The sequence below is a fragment of the Vitis vinifera genome, chromosome 14 (assembly GCF_030704535.1).
Source record: "Vitis vinifera cultivar Pinot Noir 40024 chromosome 14, ASM3070453v1".
NCBI lineage: Eukaryota > Viridiplantae > Streptophyta > Magnoliopsida > Vitales > Vitaceae > Vitis > Vitis vinifera.
The window spans coordinates 3,260,462-3,280,489 of NC_081818.1; the positions used below are offsets into that span (position 1 = coordinate 3,260,462).

General features: G+C 35.7%; 3 protein-coding genes across 10 annotated transcripts; all 3 read right to left on the minus strand.

Annotated features, from left to right (window-relative positions):
- Positions 1-1,502: 1,502 nt before the first annotated feature.
- LOC100244207 (alpha-crystallin domain-containing protein 22.3) lies at positions 1,503-6,849 on the minus strand. Its single transcript, XM_019225152.2, has 3 exons — positions 6,690-6,849; positions 2,464-2,819; positions 1,503-2,208 (listed from the first exon to the last, which is right to left on the minus strand). Exons 1-3 carry the CDS (start codon positions 6,704-6,706, stop codon positions 1,973-1,975), a joined length of 609 nt encoding a protein of 202 aa, XP_019080697.2. The 5' UTR covers positions 6,707-6,849; the 3' UTR covers positions 1,503-1,972.
- A 1,640-nt stretch (positions 6,850-8,489) lies between these two features.
- On the minus strand, positions 8,490-12,517 carry LOC100258035 (nuclear transcription factor Y subunit C-9). 8 transcript variants are annotated; one of them, XM_010661529.3, is made up of 3 exons: positions 12,255-12,517; positions 9,401-10,223; positions 8,490-8,803 (listed from the first exon to the last, which is right to left on the minus strand). In XM_010661529.3, exons 1-2 carry the CDS (start codon positions 12,280-12,282, stop codon positions 9,430-9,432), a joined length of 822 nt encoding a protein of 273 aa, XP_010659831.1. In that variant the 5' UTR covers positions 12,283-12,517; the 3' UTR covers positions 8,490-8,803; positions 9,401-9,429. The 8 variants fall into 8 exon arrangements, with proteins under 8 accessions (XP_010659831.1, XP_010659833.1, XP_002284851.1 ...); XM_010661531.3 differs by having other exon boundaries at positions 12,382-12,516; XM_002284815.5 differs by having other exon boundaries at positions 9,401-10,228; positions 12,382-12,516.
- A 2,439-nt stretch (positions 12,518-14,956) lies between these two features.
- On the minus strand, positions 14,957-20,021 carry LOC100256252 (cation/calcium exchanger 5). Its single transcript, XM_003633590.4, has 2 exons — positions 18,872-20,021; positions 14,957-16,150 (listed from the first exon to the last, which is right to left on the minus strand). The coding sequence occupies exons 1-2, from the start codon at positions 19,763-19,765 to the stop codon at positions 15,386-15,388; spliced, it is 1,659 nt and encodes a 552-aa protein (XP_003633638.1). The 5' UTR covers positions 19,766-20,021; the 3' UTR covers positions 14,957-15,385.
- Between the last annotated feature and the right edge of the window lie 7 nt (positions 20,022-20,028).

Here is a 20,028-nt window from a genome sequence, read left to right on the forward strand (position 1 = left end):
AAACATCTTTCTTATAGCCTATGCTAACAAAATGGCTGTTATGAAATGCCACAAAGAACACTATGGGATAATTGCATTACCGAGAATCACCAAAAACCTTCCCCTCGAAGCTGTATCTATGCCAAGAAGTATTTCAATGCTTATAGTAACATTGCAAATTCTTTATAATCTAGGAGATATATAGATATGGGTTCCATGTTGTTGTATAAGTCCTATGTCCTTTGGTGGCCTTTTTCCTGGGAGCTGTTAATGATTTTTGTTTGCCTATAGAAAAAAAAAAAGTTAACCCTACAAAACAATCATAAGCAAGATTACCCCAATCTTTCCTCTTGCTATTCCTTCCAAAAGAGATAATCAGCAATAGAAGGGAAGGGATAGGTTCAGGTCAAAAGGTTTGTAAACAAATGGGATGGGCTTGAGTAGGTCATATATAGGGGGAGTAGGAATCTGTTGGTCATGTTTTTTTACACTGCCCTCCAACCTTGGGGGACTTCCTTGTTGATCATATCCTTTAAAGGTTTTGGGGGTCTTCATTGAGGTAAGATTGGTGTATTACTAGCCTCACTCTGATTTGGACTGTTTGGCAGAGAACAAATATAAGAAATTTTTAGGATATATAGAAGATTTGGAAGCAGTTTGGGACTTGTTTTACACTTTTCCCTATCAGGATTCTATTAATGAAGCTTTTTCAAGTACAAATTTCAGCTCATTGTGTTTGATCAGAACCTAGTGTGTAGAACCATGAGGTTGATTAAGGAGACACTACCTGAATGTTTACCACTTTTAGTAAGTTTCTTTACGCTAAATTTTGAAGGGTGTTCTTTGGGTAACCCATGGCAGCTAGGAATGGAGGATTGCTCAACAACTACTTTGGGACAGTGGTAGTAGCTTTCTCCAAACCTGCTAGTCAGGTTTCAGCCATTCAGGTAGAGATTCTAAACATTTTGGAGGATTTGTTGCAGACTAAAGCTTTAGGCCTCTTCAATCTCCAAGTAGAAGGAGATTATGCTATAATCAAATCATGAGCAACAAAGAAAGAAGAGGATCATGGAAATTTGATGAATGGTTAGGCCAAATTATTGATATTCCTTCAAAGGTGAGATGTTCCTTCCATAAGATTTGTCACTTAGGCAATGGTGTGGTGAAAGCATTAGTAAAACATGGGGCAAGAGTCGCAAGACATTTCGTTTTTTTTTTTTTTTTGAAGAGATTTTTTTGTCTTCTTGAACTATATCGAGTTTGTCCTAACCATTTTGACTAGTGTAGATAGATTTGTCTTTTGGATTAGTATTTTCATTTTTTTTATCAAACTTTGTGTAGAAGAATTTAAAATTGCAGGAAAAATTATACATTCTTCTTTATACTTACCATTTAAATGCAATAAAATAGTTTTTTTGATTAAAAAAAGGAAAAGGAATTGATAAACTTTCCATAACTTCAACAAAATTAAAAGAAATTAATAAAGTTTTCACAACTTCACTACAATACTTGTAAAGCAAAGGTAAAGAATATCCCAATCTTAATTCATGCTCAAAACATTCCTTTGAATGTACATCCTGAGAAAAATAAGTTTTTCATACAACTCTAATATAGGGATAAAACAAGTTTAAGACAAAAGACTCAATTCTCAAAACTCATTATATCCCAAACAGATGAAAATGATAGTAAATTAAAGTACTAAAATTTCCATCTAAAAATTTATCAAAAATTAGTATATGTTTAACTCAACAAAACCTCTGCAAATTCCAATGATTAAAGTTGGCTCGAGTTGGCTCAGTGAATGCTATTTTCTTCAGCTCGGTTCAAGTCCATATTTTATGTTGAATCATAAGCAATCATGTCTCTTTTCACCACTTAGATCAACATTCTCTTCAATTTCCCCATGTCTTTGTGGTGTGTTCAATTTGAATCCTCTTACCGATGCATGGTCCTCATTTTAGGCAGGTGTATGCTGACCAAGTACTTTTTTTGGTTATCTTTTCTTCACGATCCCTTCAAAAATCCCATTAATTCCAAAACCACCAGAGATTTGTTGATCATCAACTGGACCTGGCAGCTGGAACGAGATAGAAAAGTGCCCTGGCGGGCATAGATTTTGGGTTTGCATTTTAAAAATTTGGAAGTTCCTGCACACTATTTTCTCACCTGTTGTTGTTACCCCCTTTATCAAAATATTGCCATCAGGTTTAATATCACAACTGAATCTTCCTGCAGTAGCAAAGTCAGTGATCAGAACTGGTAGTGGGGTCAACAATGTAATAGGGCATTTGATGTTGAATAAAACATTTTGAATTATGGTTCTTTCTATAAAATTGTAAATAAGGTAAGCATGTTGATTTAACTATGGGTGATCCTTCAACAACAGATTAAAAGGAATTTATCTATCATTTAAAACTCTTATGACAATAGAAAGCAACTTTGATTTAGTAACTAAGGAAATGCTAGTTGCAGTTTGCAACTTACTTTCATCTCTTGCCGCCCCTGGGAGGGACACACGGAATAGATATGAATCCTCAAACTCACCAATGTCAACCAGTCCAAAACTTGATCCCACCTTTCCCATGGCTGCACTCCCTGTCAGCCCAACTCCATTTTTCGTGACAGCTATATCTGGCTCTTCCTCCATTGGGCCAAAAGGCATAAATATTATATCTGGCCTAACTCTTTGTGGAGCCCCACCATCTGCTTCAGTTGGCAATGAATAGGACATATCAGGGCCAATATATGGCATGCTATTGAGAGGGGCCACGGCAAGTACTTGCGGCTGAGGACCAACAGGTTTTGGTTCTTTTTTTTTTGTTCCATGGATATGAGAAGGCCTGGAAGTACACCATGATTGAAAATATGGTGCGTTAAATTCTGAATGAAAAAAGTATTATTATTCAAAAAAGCAAATTTTCCTTTGTTGATGAGTTCAAGCTTTAGTGACAAATATTCATCTTTCCTACTTAGACAAGAGATTGTAAGCTTAGAGAGAGCAAAAGTCAAAACAAAGCACTAATCCTATGATGAAATACATGTCTCAATATTTATTCTTTCTACCCATGTTTTGCATGTGATCATTTGAGTGTTTTGGATTTAAATCTGGAGCAATTCAATGAGCACTTTGTAAGCAGCAATCTTCTACTATTATTTAACTATATGCATAATCTTCAAACAATGTCTCTTGAATGCCCCAGAGATTTCTCTGGTTGCGAAGAGCTAAGCAGAAACATCACAGATCAGAGCATCAAATCATACAAAATGTAACTCCAACACAAAATGTTTGCAGTCCCATGTAGTTTGTCAGATGACTCTGGATTATATTCATTCTTGAATAGGTTGGAACCAGTTAAATTCCTCAAAAAAGAAAATATAAATGCAAAAACATGTTTGTTCCACCACTTCAAGTGTATTCCACCAATTAAATTTATTTTTAGAAGTAAATATTGTCTAACACAAATATCACCTTAATAAATATCAAAGATATGCATGGAATCGTATTAGGTGTCCAGTAAAACCAATCAGCACTTGGATTACCACAAAAGGTTAGGTATAAACATCTATAGACAGCTATACATCAGATATCAAGAATCATGAAAACTATGGCCATTAGCATGATCTCTATTATCCTATTTAAGCCTTTTTTTTTTTTGATAGGCAAAAAAGGAGAATATATTAAAAGTGCTCGCAAAATGGCGCAACAGAGCACACATGGAGTATACAAAAATGGCCATAGGGCAAGCAAAATGAAGAGAAAGCAAACACCAACCACCCTAACTAACTGACCAACCCCAAGATAACCAGCCTGAAAGAGCACCCAAGAACAAAGAGAAACCACCACCAAAAGCACAACCTCTCTTAAGCCCAATATTACCGTAAGATGCTCCCATGGGATTCCATAATCGACAACATCGAAAATTTCTATGTAAGAATGTTATTTTAGGAATCTAAAAGGTTTCTTATCATTTATTCCCATTTTTCCTGTAAGGCTAACTGTCAAAAATATCAATTAAAACCCAATAAAGCTAAGGGTACTTGAAAAAGGCAATATAATTGATAAAAACAAGAAAAACCTAATGTAAATAAAAATTAAATTCTATCCTCTTTTATTATTAGTTACAAATTAAAACTAGGAGATTTCCAAATATGAAGAGAATATTTATACATTTTACCAAAGTGCATTCAATCACCTTCCATAAATTATGGGGAGAGAAAGAAAAGGGTCACACCCTTTCACATTTAAAACTAGTTTATAATGTGCCATTTGAGGGAGTTAATGAGCCCACCAGCTAACAGTTTATAATGTGCCATTTCAGGGAATTAATGAGCCCACCAGCTAAAACCCATCTTACCCCAATGTTAGAAGAGTGTAAATCTCATCCTCTAAAATTGTTTTTTTTTTCCACCCGCTTCACTCACTCATGTGAATAGTCCTTATACATAGGTTGCAATTCTATTTCAAACCAAGAATCTAGATTCATCTCTACTATCTTGAGACTTGATTGAATTCAAGGATGAAACTATAGTTTCAGGCATGCAATCTCAATGTTCACTGACATTTCTGGTAAATACTGCATTTCTATGTTCTAGAATGATTGATGGCATCTTTTTTGGAAAACTTATAAAAGGATTGAAGTTGGTACTTAATAAAAAATTGCAGAAAATAAGTATGGCCAGAGGACTGATTGATTGAAGTTGGTACCCATGGATTCCAACTTATCCTAAGACAACATTTCAAGACAATGAAAAAAACTCTCATTCCTTGAATCCATCCATACCTCCTTGTCCTCCCCCTCACTATTGATCAACATTCCTTACAATCTAGAGAAGAATTCGTCAACATTGTCCAATTCCTAATTGTTTAAACCTCCAGCAAAACAAGGGTTCCAATGACCCCTCTCACCTGTCTAGTCCCATAAATCTGCCACCCAAATCTCTTTGTGATATGACCAAAGCATGGAACAATGGGAAAGAAGCACACAAAAGATAATCCCACACCACCTATCCTTCCAAAACTCCATCATTTTTCCATATTCCATAAAAAAGGAAGCTCTAGTATAAACAAAATCCATTCACACAAAAGAGCCTTATTAAGTGAAGAAAGACCTCTAATGCCCAATCCCCCCCTACTCTTCTCCAAGCAAACAATAGACCACTTCACTAAATGCGGTTTCCTCCAAAGCCTCTCTTTTCCAGAGGAAATCTCTTTAAATCTTCTCAAACCTCAATCTAACTTTCCTCATAATACTAAACAATGACATAGAGTATATGCGCAAATTGGATAATGTGCTCCTGATTAACATAATCCTCTCATCTTAGAGATTTATTGTCTTTTCCATAAACCGCTCTTTCCACCTATCCAAGTCACCACTGATTTGATAGGTACGCCCAAGGGAAGACCCATGTAAGTGGATGAAAGCCCTCATACTTTGAACCCCAGTTCTAGGCCAACTTCCCTGCATTCTCCATCCTTCCAATCGGAAGCAACTCATTCTTTTATGAGTTAATTTTCAAACTCAATATGGTTTCAAACCACATGAGCTTCCAGCTTAAATGAACCATCTAATCTCGAGAAGCCTCACAAAAAAACAAAAATATCATCTACAAACAACAAATGGGACACCTACTCCCCTCACTCTAACTCCTAATAGCTAACGTCCCTCCCTGACCCTTTTAAGAAGACAACTAAGAGCCTCCATTGCTACTATAAATAAATAAGGAGATAGAAGCTCCCCTTGACTCAAACCCATTGAGTTTTGAGAAAAACCAAAAGAGATGCCATTAGTAAGCACAGAAAACTTTGTAGAAGATATGCACCATTTAATCCATTATATCCATTTCTGACCAAAATTCATCTTCTACAGAACTGAAAACTCCAATTAATGTGATCATATGCCTTTTCTATGTCTAACTTACACAAGAGACCACAAGCATCACTATCACCATGAGCACTGCATCAAGGATTTGCCTTCCTTCCACAAAAGCATTATGGGATTTGGAGATTACTTTCCCCACCACTTTACCTCTTTGCCAACACTTTCGCTAGAATCTTACACACACCACCCATCAAACTAATAGGCTTCAAGTCCTTCAGATTCTCCGCACCCCTTTCTTTGGGATTAGCACAAAAAATGTAGCATTAAGACTTTTCTCAAACCTGCCTCACTCGGAAAACTCCTTGAAAATCCATCACCCCATCATTCACAAAATCCCAATTGAATTGCCAGAAGGCCATTGAGAACCCATCCAAACCTAAAGCTTTGACCTACATCCCATCTTCTAACGATGGTTACTCCTTGAGATTATTTTTAGTATTCTGCCAATACGTCCAACCATAACCATAATCACAGTCGAACCAAAACAAAGAAGGTGCTTCTGAAAGTACTGGAAGCATACTAAAACAATCTCAAATACATGAACGAAAGAAGTATAACATTTAACACAGAATAAGGGTCATACCTATTTGAACACTTTGCACAACAGCAAAGCAAACTCTACAGCCGGTACAGTAAATAATAGCAAAACCCTAACGGTGATCGCCTACTCCATATAGAGAGCGACAAATATATTTAAAAAAAAAAATCATTGAAATTGGATAAGCCAGGGAGCCAAGTATTCAATAGACAAAAATCCAAAGTAAATGATACCGGAAGCTATTGATATCTAAGATCGTGAAAGAGAGGAAGGAAGGAGAAGCTTGAGAGTACCCGGCCGTAGATTCCATCGGAAACTGTACGGATACGAGTTGCAGCGGCGAGGTGATGAGAGAGTGGTCGGAATGTGTGCAGAAAGATCCCGGATTTGTAACGTTGAAGAGAGGTGGGTTGAGTTCAAAACAGTCCACGCCAGCTGATATTGACTTGAATAAATAAATAAATAAATAAAAGCTTAGGTCATCGTAATTTTTAGGGTTACGATGATTCACTCCTTAATTTTTAACTAAATACATCTTTTTCCGATAAGTTTAAAATTTCATCGTACACCTTTATTTTGAGCGAGAAGGGAGATAGTGAAAATAAGAAATGAAAAAGGTAAAATCCTAAAATTATAGTAAAATTTAAAATTAATATTTTTTATTTAAATTTAAAAAATAATGGTATTTTTACGGTATTTATCACAATTTTTTTTCCATTTATTTACCTATTTAGTAAAAATAATAAAATATGCCAAAAAAATAATATATAAAAAGAACGTGACTCAAACTTAAAAATCCTCATTCCATCAAAAAGAATTTGACATTTGATTTACGAATGTATATTTTATTATTTCTTTATTTTTGTTTATATTTGTGTCAAACTTCAATAATATTTTTTAATAATATGATTAATTTTAGATGAAAAATGATAAAATAACTTTTCGAGTATAATTTTAATGTTAAAAATAAAAATGATAGGTAAGGGATGAAGATAATGAAATAGTACCAATAGGAGTCATAGGTGTAAATGTTATAAAAGAAAAAAGGGTAATAGACCCCATAATGTGATTTGTTGCACCACTGTCTAATATCCAAAAGGTAATATGAAAAGAATAGTTTGAACAAATATCAAAGAGAAGAGTAGTGGAAGAGTCGCTACCTACTTGATTTGAGGTTTGAGATGAGTCAGGAGTTATTGGACTTCTTGTTGACACCCACATCTATGTAAATAACAATGTTGGCCAAATCTTAAGATAAAGAAGTGAGGATCTAAGATTTTACCATGTTGTTTCAATGATTCCATAGGTCGCAGGTTGAAGAGTTCATAATTGATCCATGGATGAAGTCCACTTTGTTCTTTACACGCAAGGCTACAAGCATAGCCCCTGCTCCAGGAGTAGTTTTCACCAATCGAAGGTTGGTGGTACACAAGCATGGATCATGGGTTATTAAAGTGATGGAGATTGTTTCCATTTATAATTTCATTTGTTTTCAGGTGCAAGTGGAACCCTTTGTCACGATGAAAAGCAAGGGAGAATGACAGAGATGGTATGACGACTGAATCTTTGCCACCCAGGCCTCTTCTCTGTCATTTCTGTGACACTGGATTGCCAATGGAGAAGTTGAACTGATGCCTTGTTGAATTCTTCTGGCTCTTCAATCCTGCTAGAAATGCTAATTCAACAAACCATAAGAAAGTGACTAGTTTTACTATTTCCATGGCAATTTTCTTTCTGTTCCTGGAAAACAGTGGATTGATGATCATATATTCTGTAACCTCCATTCCCCTGAAAGGGTGTTTGGAGTGAACTGTGGATGGTGTAGAATCTTGTCCCCTCAGCTTAGAATCTTACAAGATGCTGAGATTGAAGTGACCCCAGGATTTTTTATAACTTTCTTGACAACCAAACAGAACATATAGAAAAATTGGCAGTAAATATAGTGAAATCCTCCTTATTCTCAATCATGGTGAAAGAATTAACCAGAAAGGGAGCCATTGCTCGTTCATCTCGGCTGCAACAAATACTCAGTGTCACCAGCAGTCCAAAATTTCAGAGACTTGTTTTCTGTTGCAAGAAGAAACTCAACACTATTCAAACAAACCATAGCTGGTAGAGATATGATAGCTAAAATAAAGGGAAAAAGAGCAGTAGCGTAAAGAACAAAACTACAGTTTCATTCTAGAGCAGCTGAAGGTAGACATATAAATACATTACTGACTGGAAATGTAAGATTCTACCACCAAAAAAAAAAGGGATAGATTCAATCAAAATCAGCTGCCATGTTCAAGCATTTTCTTTACAAAAGTATGCTTTTCTTCAGCTTGCATCTTGATCGTTCATTAGTAGAGAAGGCCTATACTTTCATTCTGCCAGAGTTCACCAGAAGCTTTGATGAACCAAAATTCTGCAAAACCAAAGCAAAACAATAAGAACAAAGAGCTCAAACTATGATCCTCACAGGCCATCCTTGAAGAACATGAGGGAAAAAAAATTGTTTTACAGGTTCGTGAGAAAATCCTTCGCCCTAAACATGGTCTGACAATCATTTGAGCATGATTTTGTTTGAAAAAAATGAGAAGTACTCTCCTGTTGAGATTGCTCTCAATTTCAAAAATGAACATGGATAATCAGGAATTGTGGAAAAATTCCATCATTTCAACAGACAAAACGAATGAATTACGGTTGAGTTAGACTGGGCCGCACTTATCACACCAAAAAGGGTGAGGCATGGAAATCATTTATGCAATAAGTACTAAGGTGTTGAACTAACAAATCCAACATACGTATTAGTAACAAAATATGGGATGCTACTAGACTTGATCAACCACACCATCACCATCCAAGATTTGCATTGAAAATGTAAGGTTATGAGACTAAACATACTATGTTTTCAACAGTGAGCAGAAAATATTGCAGCACAAGCAATTAGACCAACTGCCAAACAACTGCTTTGATTTTCAGCCTTCAATCATAATATGATCAAGAGGGATAGAGCTCTTACCCTCTTCCTTCACTCATGTGCTGCAGCCGCTAAGAATCTGAGGGTGAATGCTCTTGCTGTGGTGCCTGTGATTGCCACATTGATTGACCCATGTAGGGGTGAGGCTGTTGGGCATATAAAGCAGGATCCATAACAGGCTTGCCCATGATCATCCCAGGCGTGCCAACCTGAGGCGAGTGTTGAGCAGGCATATAGTAGTAAGGGACTGTGTCAGAGGCCCCCCCAACTGGCATGGTTCCTCTTGGGATTGACGTGAGTACTTCATCTTTGAGATCCTCTCTTGGCACAATGTCAACCAAAAAGTCAAAGATATCAGTCCTTGTGATAGCTGCAGCAATATCGTTCTTTTGCAGAGTCCTCCTTTTGTTTTCTTCTGTGTGATTCCAAGAGCGCAAAGTTAACTCCAAAATGAACATTTCACATGCCCTAGCAAATACCACTGGTGCCTCGGCTGATATCATCCTTACATCCTCGTCTGCCTTCATGATCTTCTTGATTCTTGCCAAGGGAAGGCTATGGTTCTTAAAATCAGTAGCCTTCTCGATTTCTTGATGCTGATTTGCCCAGAAAGACTGGAGTTGTTGCTGTAGCTGCTGTTGCTGCTGGTGGTGCATATGCTGATAAGCAAGCTGGTGTTGTGCAAGCTGAGCCCCTGCTGGATGCCCTGGAGACTGAATGGTCCCAACTGATGTCACTACTGATCCGGAAGTAGGGGTTCCACCCATTTGGTTATGTTGATAAGGGTTTGTCCCATATGGCAACTGAGCTGCACTACCAGCCATTCCCATTACTGGGGTTTGTCCATGCCCTTGATGATCCATTGCTATCCTTCAATGTGAACAAAATGAGAAACAGCAAGATTAATTCAAACACAATTCCAAGGTAAGGGACAGGTGAAAATCACATTGAAAAACAAATGCGTGAAAGCAAACTCGATGTAGCAACAGTACTCATGGCCCTACAATTTTATGATTTTCAGATAAGAAATATAAAAAAACAGATTCAATAAAACTCCATCCAGAAAGACATCTTCTGCATAAATCAAATCTCCTTAATCTATCATCTAGAATGAATCAATGGAAAAAGCAAGAACTTATTAGCATGGCTGGATAATGGTTGTTCTCTTCCCTACCTACGAATAAAATTCAATCCCAGATCACTATTTAGATGGAACCAAACTACCAGCTTGTTGACTTCTTAACATAAAGCTTAGTTGACATACATACAATGTGGCCAAAAAACTCCGATATCTTTAGAATCCAATTGCACCTAAAAAATTACCCTTCATTCCCTAACACCTTCCTGAAGCATATTTTTCCGAGATATTTGTCCTCCAAGACTAAAATTTTCATTGTTGACACTAAAAACACACTTCCCACACCAAACTGTGTACCTGATCCTAATTGGGCATTTATGAACCACAACTTCCTCTCATAAATTTATCATCTGAAACCAGATGATAATAGAAAGAAAATAAGTACAGAAGCAGATTCATTTATAGACATGCTAAAAACTATCAAAAGGGTCAATAAAAACAAATAGCAACATATAAATACAACAAGAAACAAAATAAATGCATTTGAAATACTATGGAAAACAGAGCATCGATTGCATTCCTCCTCTGCAGTTAATGATTTTTCATTTTAAGCTTCCTCATTTTTGTCCAGATCTCTCAATCAAATGGGGATTTCCACCACCAAGTCTCTAACTTGCTTTCCCTCAATTCGTCAATATAAATCAAAGGAATCAAACATTAATACACATATAAAATAGCGAATCACATATATCAGGCCATCGGTGTATGAATGTAAAGTGGAAGTGTTCAAACTGCAATTAGACTACGATGATGCTCATTAAATTGCATAAGCATACAACATCTTAATGCTTAGAGTTTGGACTTCGGTTTGGTTTTCAAATTTCAGCAAGGAATTGGACTGAAATTGAGATAAAAAAAAGAAAAGAAAGAAATTAGGGGTCACTCAAACCATTTATCCCAAAATCAGTTAAAACGAGTTCTTAAGGCTATGTTTGGCTCCGGAAAGTAATAATGAGAGAAAAAAAATACCAAGGAAAATGATTTTCTCATATTTGGTTTCATGGAAAATAAAAAATTAAAATTAAAATTAATTAGAATTTTATGCATTTTAAAATTATTTAATCCTTATACAATAGAAGAAATTAAGTGAAATCAATTTAAAAAAGTATATAAAAATAATTTATTAACTTTAAATTTATTTTTTATTTTCTTTTTTCTTTCTTTCTTTTTACTTTTCCTCCCTATATCCTTTCCCTTATATTTTCCCTCAAATTTTCCGGGAACCAAACATAGCCTAAGAATTTCCATCATTCCCCTTTCCAAAAACAAAACCCATTTTTCAGAAAAATGGGGAAGCTTTTTATAACAAAGAAACACCAGTTCAGGAAAAAAATTCCACTGGAAAAAAAAAAACAAAACAAAACTGGGCCAACAAATTGAAAAGGAAATTCAACAAATACCACAAATGAAGATTTATATTTTCTCCCCAATCATCCACAGAAAAGAAAACCCTCTAAAACTTGTCGAAAACATCACACAACTCAAAGTTACCCAATTGAAATCCAGAACATGATCCTCGTCAAAAATTGCTGAACACAAACAAATACATACAATATTCAGATCAAAGTGTCAAACAGAACAAACCATTCAAACCCAAAAGAGAGAAAATAAAAAAACCAAGTTTGTAAAAAAAAAATTCCCACAAAACCCACTCCATCAACATCTCCAATAACAACCCCTTCATGCAAACATACATACATGGGTACCTCCAAGACAGAAAGAAAAAAAAAAAGAAGAAAAAAAAGAAAAAAACCATACATAAACATATATGATTACATGAACCCATGTTGTATGCATGTATACGCGTATATGCGAGACATACAGGGAAAGAAAGCGCAAGAAAACAAGAGAAAAGGGGGGAATGATTGATGGGTGGAAGTGGAACCTGGGTTTCGGGCGTTGTGGAGGGAAAGTCCGTACAGTGAATGATGGGGTTGGTTGGTTAGGGTTTGGCTTTATGGTACTCGATTTTTATTTGGTTTTCTTCCAAAGCGAGTGAGGGGTTCTGACTTTTATGTCAGAGTCCTAAGCTTTAATGGCGAACTCCCATCTTTTTTTTCTGACAACTTTGCCCTCTACTTCTATTCAAATCATACTTTCCTCCCATGTGGGGCTATGGGCATCTTGACTTGCAAATATTTGGTCTACTTCTTGATGTTTTCCCATTTTTTTAAATACCGTTTTTTTTTGGTTTCTTCTTTGTGAAGCCTCAACTAAACTTTAGCTAAATATAGATGTGATTCCGATTAGAACGTTTTAATCTGGCGCCCTTTTATTAACAGTATTTTGCCGGTGTTTTGTTAAAGATTAATCGGTTAAAAAGGATGACATAAATTTATATTTATGAATTTAACCCATTTCATGTTTTTATTTGAAAAATAATCTCTTTTTTGACATAAATGTTCTTGATTATTTTAAATATTTGTATATATATATTTTAAAAAAAAATTATTTTTATAAAAAAATAAAAATATATATTTTTATACCATGAAGATTAAATTTTCGAAATCAGGTTTTCAATTAAGTGAATCTTTGTATTTTTAAAAAATTATCAAACATTTCATTTATGTTTGTTTGACGATGTTTATGAAAAATAATTTTAGCATAAATAGTATTTTTGAAGAAAAATAAGGTATTTTAATAAAATTTTAAAAATATTTTTAAAAAATAAAAAAATGATTAGAAAAACACGGGTAATTATCCCAAAAAATGTTCTAAAAAATACTTTAATTAAAAATAATTGTGATAAGGATGAATCTAACCTATAAGCAAGGGTCATTAAATTTGATTATTAAGAAAAGTTTCTCCCATAAATCTGATATTTTTTATAGTAATTTTAGAAAATATTTTTAATATTTGAATTATAAAATTTTTTAAGTATTAGGAATATTATTAACGTTTCCAATAATTACTACCAGGTTTATAGTCTCCTACTTGAATTTTTTTAATAATTAATTGGTTATGATTATCTGAGGAAGACTGTCTAGTGCTTATTCACACAATAACAATGGAGAAGCTATTTAATTGATTTAGAGTCATGTTGGCTTATATCCTAATAAGAAAACAAAATTTTAAAATACATGAATTATATAGCAATGCACACTTTTTAAAGCTTCCTTCATAACTGGTTTTTTTTTTTTATAGACAAAATAATATTAATTTTATAAATTTATTTTATTTTTTTGGATAAAATTGATCTAACGTTTAATAAACTTAAAATAAAGGAATAATGGTTTTTAGTTTTAGTATTTTAGTTAAGAAAAAAGCCAATTTAAGATTTTGATAAAGAAAGAGATTAAAGTCATCGATAACTATTTTTGAAAATAAAAAATAATTTTTAAAAATAGTTTTTGGAAAGGATTATTTGATATTTTATAAAATAAAAATTTGTTTGAGAACTTAAAATATTTTTAACCTATAATTTTTATCTCTAAAGTTTTATTTTTAATTTTTCTCTATGTTAGTATAATTATTTTTTGTAATAGTTATCAGAAAACAAGTAAAAATTATATTCTCTTTTGAAGAACATTGCTTAAAAATCGAATTAATTCGACTGTCAGTGGATGAGCTTTTTGATTTAGTCCACCCTTTTGAGCTAACAACCTATTAAATCGGTCTCGAATCGTTAGAAAACCAAGTGAACCGAACGGTTCACTACATGTCTTTTTTTTTTTTTTCCCCTCTATGAGAGAGAAAGATAGTGAGATGGTGGGGATGGGATAGCGGCTAGTCAATTATTCGTAGGAAGAATATTTCATTGGGATGTCCAATGCAAAAATTCTTTTTTTTTTAAATACTTCGTACAAAAACATTGAAAATATTTTAAATTTGTTATGAAGAATCATCTCATTTTTATAAAAAATATTTCAAAAAATTAATTTTAGATGTTAAGTTTTACCAAACACCTTAATTCATTAAGTATTCCGCTTTAAGTTTTACTAAACGCCCTCTTAACCAAGGTTGATAGACTTGACCTTCCAATTATCATAATTAAGGCAAAACAAGGAAGAAAAGAAGAATCCCAAACCCCACAAGAGAGTTTTCAACAGAGTCTCTGAAAATTTTCCTTCCACTCATGCAGCTAACGTAGAAGCAAAGGTTCAAGAACAATTCATATCTAAAACTAACCCACTCTTCAACTACAAGCTGATGCAAAAGGGCATCCATGTCAATGGCTTCTACAGTACTAGACCTGTGTAGGAACCTATGAAATATTGAGCTTCTAAACCAACTGTTGCAGCAAAATTTGAATGTCTCAGATTCTCAAAGCGACAGTGATAAACTCATGAACAAAAATTTCAGTAAGGTGAGCCAATGGGTGGTAGGGTATGGTTGCTGAGAAAGTGGGTCTGCTAGTTACCATGTCCTCCAACATATAAATAAACCAGAAGTAACATTCAGCAGTAATTGACAATAAGCAAGAAAAACAGGCTGGTAAGTGCAAAATATAGAAGTTGATCTGTGAAAACATGCTGTAGTGTAATTAGATTTTGAGGCATATCATGATGCTGCTTAGACATTTTCTATTACAATTATATGCTCATAAAGAAGTAGATTCTTCCAATACAAATTATGACATCTCATTGTCAAAAGAATTAAAAAACTAATAAGACAAATAGGGGAGAACAGAAACTAACAAGATGAAAAGAATCATTGATCCAATGTGTAAGGTATAAGGTACCTAGCTTGGAAGATGACAAAGATGAGAGCCAAGATTTTTGCAGCGAGAAACATCGCTTGTATTGACAATCTGCCATCTGTGGATTGATTGCTTGGAATATCAATGAGCTGCCCAACATTTTGTAGCTGAGAAATTCTACTATGGGTTGGTAATTGGCATGATAACTATAGCAATGAATGAGAAACTGTAGATGTGGGGGTTGGAAAAATCACCCTGAAAACTTTGCGATGAGTATGCTAACAACCATAAATACAACATAGAGACCAACAAGGCAGAAACCCCAGAACCTAGGCACCCGGAATCTACCCCAAGTTATAACTAACAGAGACCCCATCAAGCTTGACAGCAAGAACACAAATGCAATCACAATACCCGTGTGGAAATGGAGCTGATAAGCTTGGGGATAAATATTAGCAGTTTGTATCACCAAAGCTGTCCCAAGTCCAACAAGCATGTTAAACATTGGGCCAGCAAAGCACCCAGCCATTGCCATTGCTGGCTGGCCTGCTTTGGCAATGGCCACATCAGCAACAAGATCTCCCACTGAGTTTCCCCATGCAAGTACTGTGAGCCCAAGGAGTGATGGAGGCAATTCAAGAAGTGACCCTAATGCTGCAAGGCAGTTCAGGAGCTCCCCAGCAACAGTAGATATCCAAAAGACACTCATTATAAAGGCTACAAGAACCACAGGCATTCTTTCAGTTTCAGGGGGCTCTTTTTCTATTATGAAGTGAAGAACTGCAAGGGAGGAGCTTGCAAAGAGTACGACAGACCATAATGGAAAATGAGTGTGTGGAAGGAGAAAAATGATGGGATGATTTAGTGGTATGAATGAATTACAGGAGTACAAAAGGGCAAGTGGGCAAAGAGCAATATTTGCAGATTGATAGAACCTATTCCATTCTGAAGGTTCAGTTTGTGGGATTGTGAGCTTTAGAAGTAAAGAAACTGGAAGTTCCCATGCTTTCGAGATCTGCAAGCAAAAAAAAAAACAGAATTAGGGCAATCATAATCAGAAGCATTAAAAAGCTAATATGCATATTAACCTTCAAAAACTAGATGGGCCTGGATGACAATTAATTAATGAACATTCTCATAATCAACAACAATAATTTCTCAAAGAATCATCACAAATGACTGTGAAATGCATTACAAAATCCAACAATAATTAAATCCACCATGCAAAGAAGCATGGGCGGTTATTAACCAACAAAACCTCTGAAAATATGAGGAAAAACAAACAAGACAATAATCCTCTTTTTACCAATAGTTTTCTGGCAAAAGACAAATCACCTATTCCCACAACCAGGATCATCAGTAAGGGTCAGCCAAATGTAAGTACGACAGGGCTCCCAATGCAAAAAATGGAGAGAAAAGTTTGTCATCATTTGTTTTTCTTTAAATAAAAAACAAACATTTTATTATCAAGTATAAAGAAGGATGAGAAATCCTTCCTGCAAGCACAACAACTATATAGTTGTGATCAAAAGCAGGAAAAAACCATCTACTCTAGATATCGTTAGATGTGCACATCTAAAAAGGTTTTAAAATATGAATTCAAGAGCTTAGGGGGGTTGAAAATCTCCTACAAAAGAAATCAAATGTTAAGCTCCCCATTTTGCTAACTTATCCGCCACCTAGTTAGCTGCCTGAGGAATCCAGCAGAATGAACACCCTAACTCTAGAGTGATGTCAAAAAGTTGGCATAGCCAAACCTCCGAGAGTTTTTCTCCTTTTTTACCCAATATAGCACTACCACAGAATCCCCTTCTACTAGAAGGTTGGATAGACCCTTGGCTTTACCAATGCTAAAATTTGCCATCATTTTCACTGGTATGCTTTATGATAGAAGCCCTGGACAGTGCTTGGGCATTCTAAGAAAATTAAACCTTTGTTTTCCATACCATTTAAAGGCAAAATCCATCCTCTACGATGGAGCCATTAACAATGAATGAAGCCCTCACCAAAATTGGTCATATTCTCTAAACAATAATCAAGAATATCAATTTAAAGAATGCAAAATAAACAAAATTCACTTGTCAAAAATGCCATGTCACTCAAAAATGACTACTCCAATATCCATCATCCATGGGCAGTCCACGCAACACATAAGAATCTCAACTCAATGATATATCAAGTATATCCTCCATTTCTTGATCCATAAAATGTGTATAAAAGAAATATTCTAAGCCATTTTGTCTTCATTTATAATCATTAAGGTTTGTAGCCTACTATTACAATGAAATCCATTTCTTGACACCTAATTATAGACTAAAGGAGTATACATATGCACCATCTATTTTTGTGTCTTGCATACATATACATCTATTTTTTTTAATACCTACTCACCTTCCCACATTTTAAAAATTTAGCCGTGGAAAAAGTTGAAGGCTTTCTAAAGGTCAACATATAAAATAAGGATCTATAGGAGTATCCAATTGAATGAAGGAAATATATATTTTGCAAGAATGTCCTTCTAAGCAATAACAGATATGAGCAGTCAAATACATACATAAAAGAAGGGGAAAAAGGTTGAAAACTGTTTCTGTTAAGGGGCAGATACAAATACCTCTGAAAGAGTGGAACTCATTTCCAAATAGGAATAGAAAAAGCTGATCTTGGAGGACAAAATTATTCTTCATAACAATATAATGCCTTGAGGATTTATAAGACGAATGATTTCTTAACTTCAAATTTGCACAAAATCATATATAGCTTTTAACAGTTAAAAGGCCATTACCAATTAACCTACCAAAAACAGAATAACCCAACTTAAAGATAACACGGGCCAATGTCTTGTCACACCTAGATGCTTAACCTGTTTTTCTGAGGTTGGAAAATGAGGACCTTGCTTTACTATGCTATGGACAGGAAAATAACAGCACATTGGTGAAATGCCAGATACAGGACCATCTTGTCACCAAATGAGAGGGTAAGCTAAGATGTTTGTTCGTCTACAACACGTAGCATCACCTTGAGATGTTTGTGATGGATCCTAACATGGCCCCTAGACATGACCCATGAATTTTTTATGGTCAATTCAAATAGTTTTGATCAAGTGTGGCCCTGCAATAGTCGATTCATAATCTCGCTATATTTCCATCATTTCTTGATTAATCAAGGCTTATCTATTTACTCTCATTCTTTTGTTCACACCTCCTATATGAATGTCCATTTAAAGCAGCTTCCTCATCTAAAGTTGTCTTCATATGTTATATAAACCACATCAAACAAATCAAAATATGAAATTAGTGGGAGAGATAATATCAAATTCAACATACAGACAAGCATCAAGGCACCTAGGCGAGCAGGAGCATCATCACTCTTCCCTGGACAACCATCATGGCACGTAGGCAAGAAGCAGGGTAATCACCTAGGAAAGTCTAGGAGTTTCTGTAAGTATGTCCAAAGCAAGATGATGCAAATAATCAATTCATATTAAATCTCACATAAATTTTCTAGTTTCCAAAAAATTAAGCAGACCCTCACTTTTACAGTCACTACTGATTGAGAAATCAAGATTCCAGGTACCCAATTACGAAACAAACTCATCATATCAAATTAAATTCCGACCTTCACCTTCTATGGCCACATAGATCATGAACTATATGACAACAAGATTCAGCAAACGTATATGATCCCAAATAAACATCCACACGATTATAATTGAAATACAATTCAAATCCAAACATACCTTGCCAAGTGCATCACCGAACCCGAAACCGGCCTTCCCTCTCTCCACATCCTTCAACACATCCCCAATCTCAAAAACCCCAGAACCCACCAAACCCTTCTCAATCTCGACCTCCCCAATCAACCCCACCTCACTCCCACCTCTCTCCTTCCCTCCACCAATCCCCAAATCCATCCAAAACACCAACCCGACAAAAAACGCATAAAACCCCACAAACCCAATAGCCTGCCACAGAAAAATCTCCGCGCTCAAATACACATAGAACAAGAACAACGCAGCCACCAAGTAAAAGAACACGTCCCTCACAAACTGACTCGGGTCCACCGAAAACGGCGCGGCATAAATCGCCACAAACCCAACCACAAACGCCGAAACAAACGTACCGGCCGACAAAATCGCCCCAAAACCAGTCCTCGGATGCCCGCCACGCACAGCGGCCACCGACGCAAAGACGTCTGGAGCCCCATTACCCAGAGCCAAGAGGGTCACAGCACCCATACTAGGCGACAAATTGAGATGAGCACAGAGCTTCGTGACGACGATAGAGAAGCGATCTTGGGCAGTCTTGACAAGGATGTAGAAGAGGAGGAGGAGAACGAGGGTGAGGAAAGGGATGGAGATGAGATGGGTTTGGTGGAAAGTGCAGAAATGGAGGGAAAGGTAGTTGAGGAGGCCATTGGAGGGGGTTTCAAGACTGGAGGAGCAAGAAGTGGTGGTGGTGGTGGAGTTGAGGAGAGACCTTTTGGGGATTATAGGGGGAGGGGAGGGGTAGCTTGGGGAGAAATGTGGGGTAGTGAGGAGGAAGAAGAGGAAGATGAAGAAGAGGGAGAGTGGGATTGCAGAGTTTTTGAGGTAAGAGAGAGAGGAGGAGGAGGAGGAGGAGAAGCAGGCCATGCCATTCCCAGACCCAAGCTTCTTGCTACTAATTGTCTTGTCATTGGGTCATAGATCTTTGCATTATTTATTTATTTCTTATTTTCCACATTTCTCATATCAAGGAAAAAGGTTCCAATGCAATTAGACTTGCATTCTATTTTCATTGTTTTGTTTTGATTTTGGACTATTTTGAACATTTTTCTCATCCTTTCCTTTTTTGGATTTTCTTTTCATCTTTGTCTATTTCAACAAGAAATTCATTTTCCTTGTTTCCTTAGTAT

Coding starts and splice junctions, on each gene's coding strand:
- LOC100244207 (XM_019225152.2), bottom strand. Junction 2,209..2,463: donor AGGGGCGGCAAGAGATGAAA/GTAAGTTGCAAA, acceptor TTGCTACTGCAG/GAAGATTCAGTTGTGATATT.
- LOC100258035 (XM_019225151.2), bottom strand. CDS start 12,316: ATGTCTCGCATATACGCGTATACATGCATACAACATGGGTTCAT. Junction 10,229..12,272: donor TGCATACAACATGGGTTCAT/GTAATCATATAT, acceptor TTCACATTGAAG/GATAGCAATGGATCATCAAG.
- LOC100256252 (XM_003633590.4), bottom strand. CDS start 19,765: ATGGCCTGCTTCTCCTCCTCCTCCTCCTCCTCTCTCTCTTACCTCAAA. Junction 16,151..18,871: donor TCGGTGATGCACTTGGCAAG/GTATGTTTGGAT, acceptor TTTTGCTTGCAG/ATCTCGAAAGCATGGGAACT.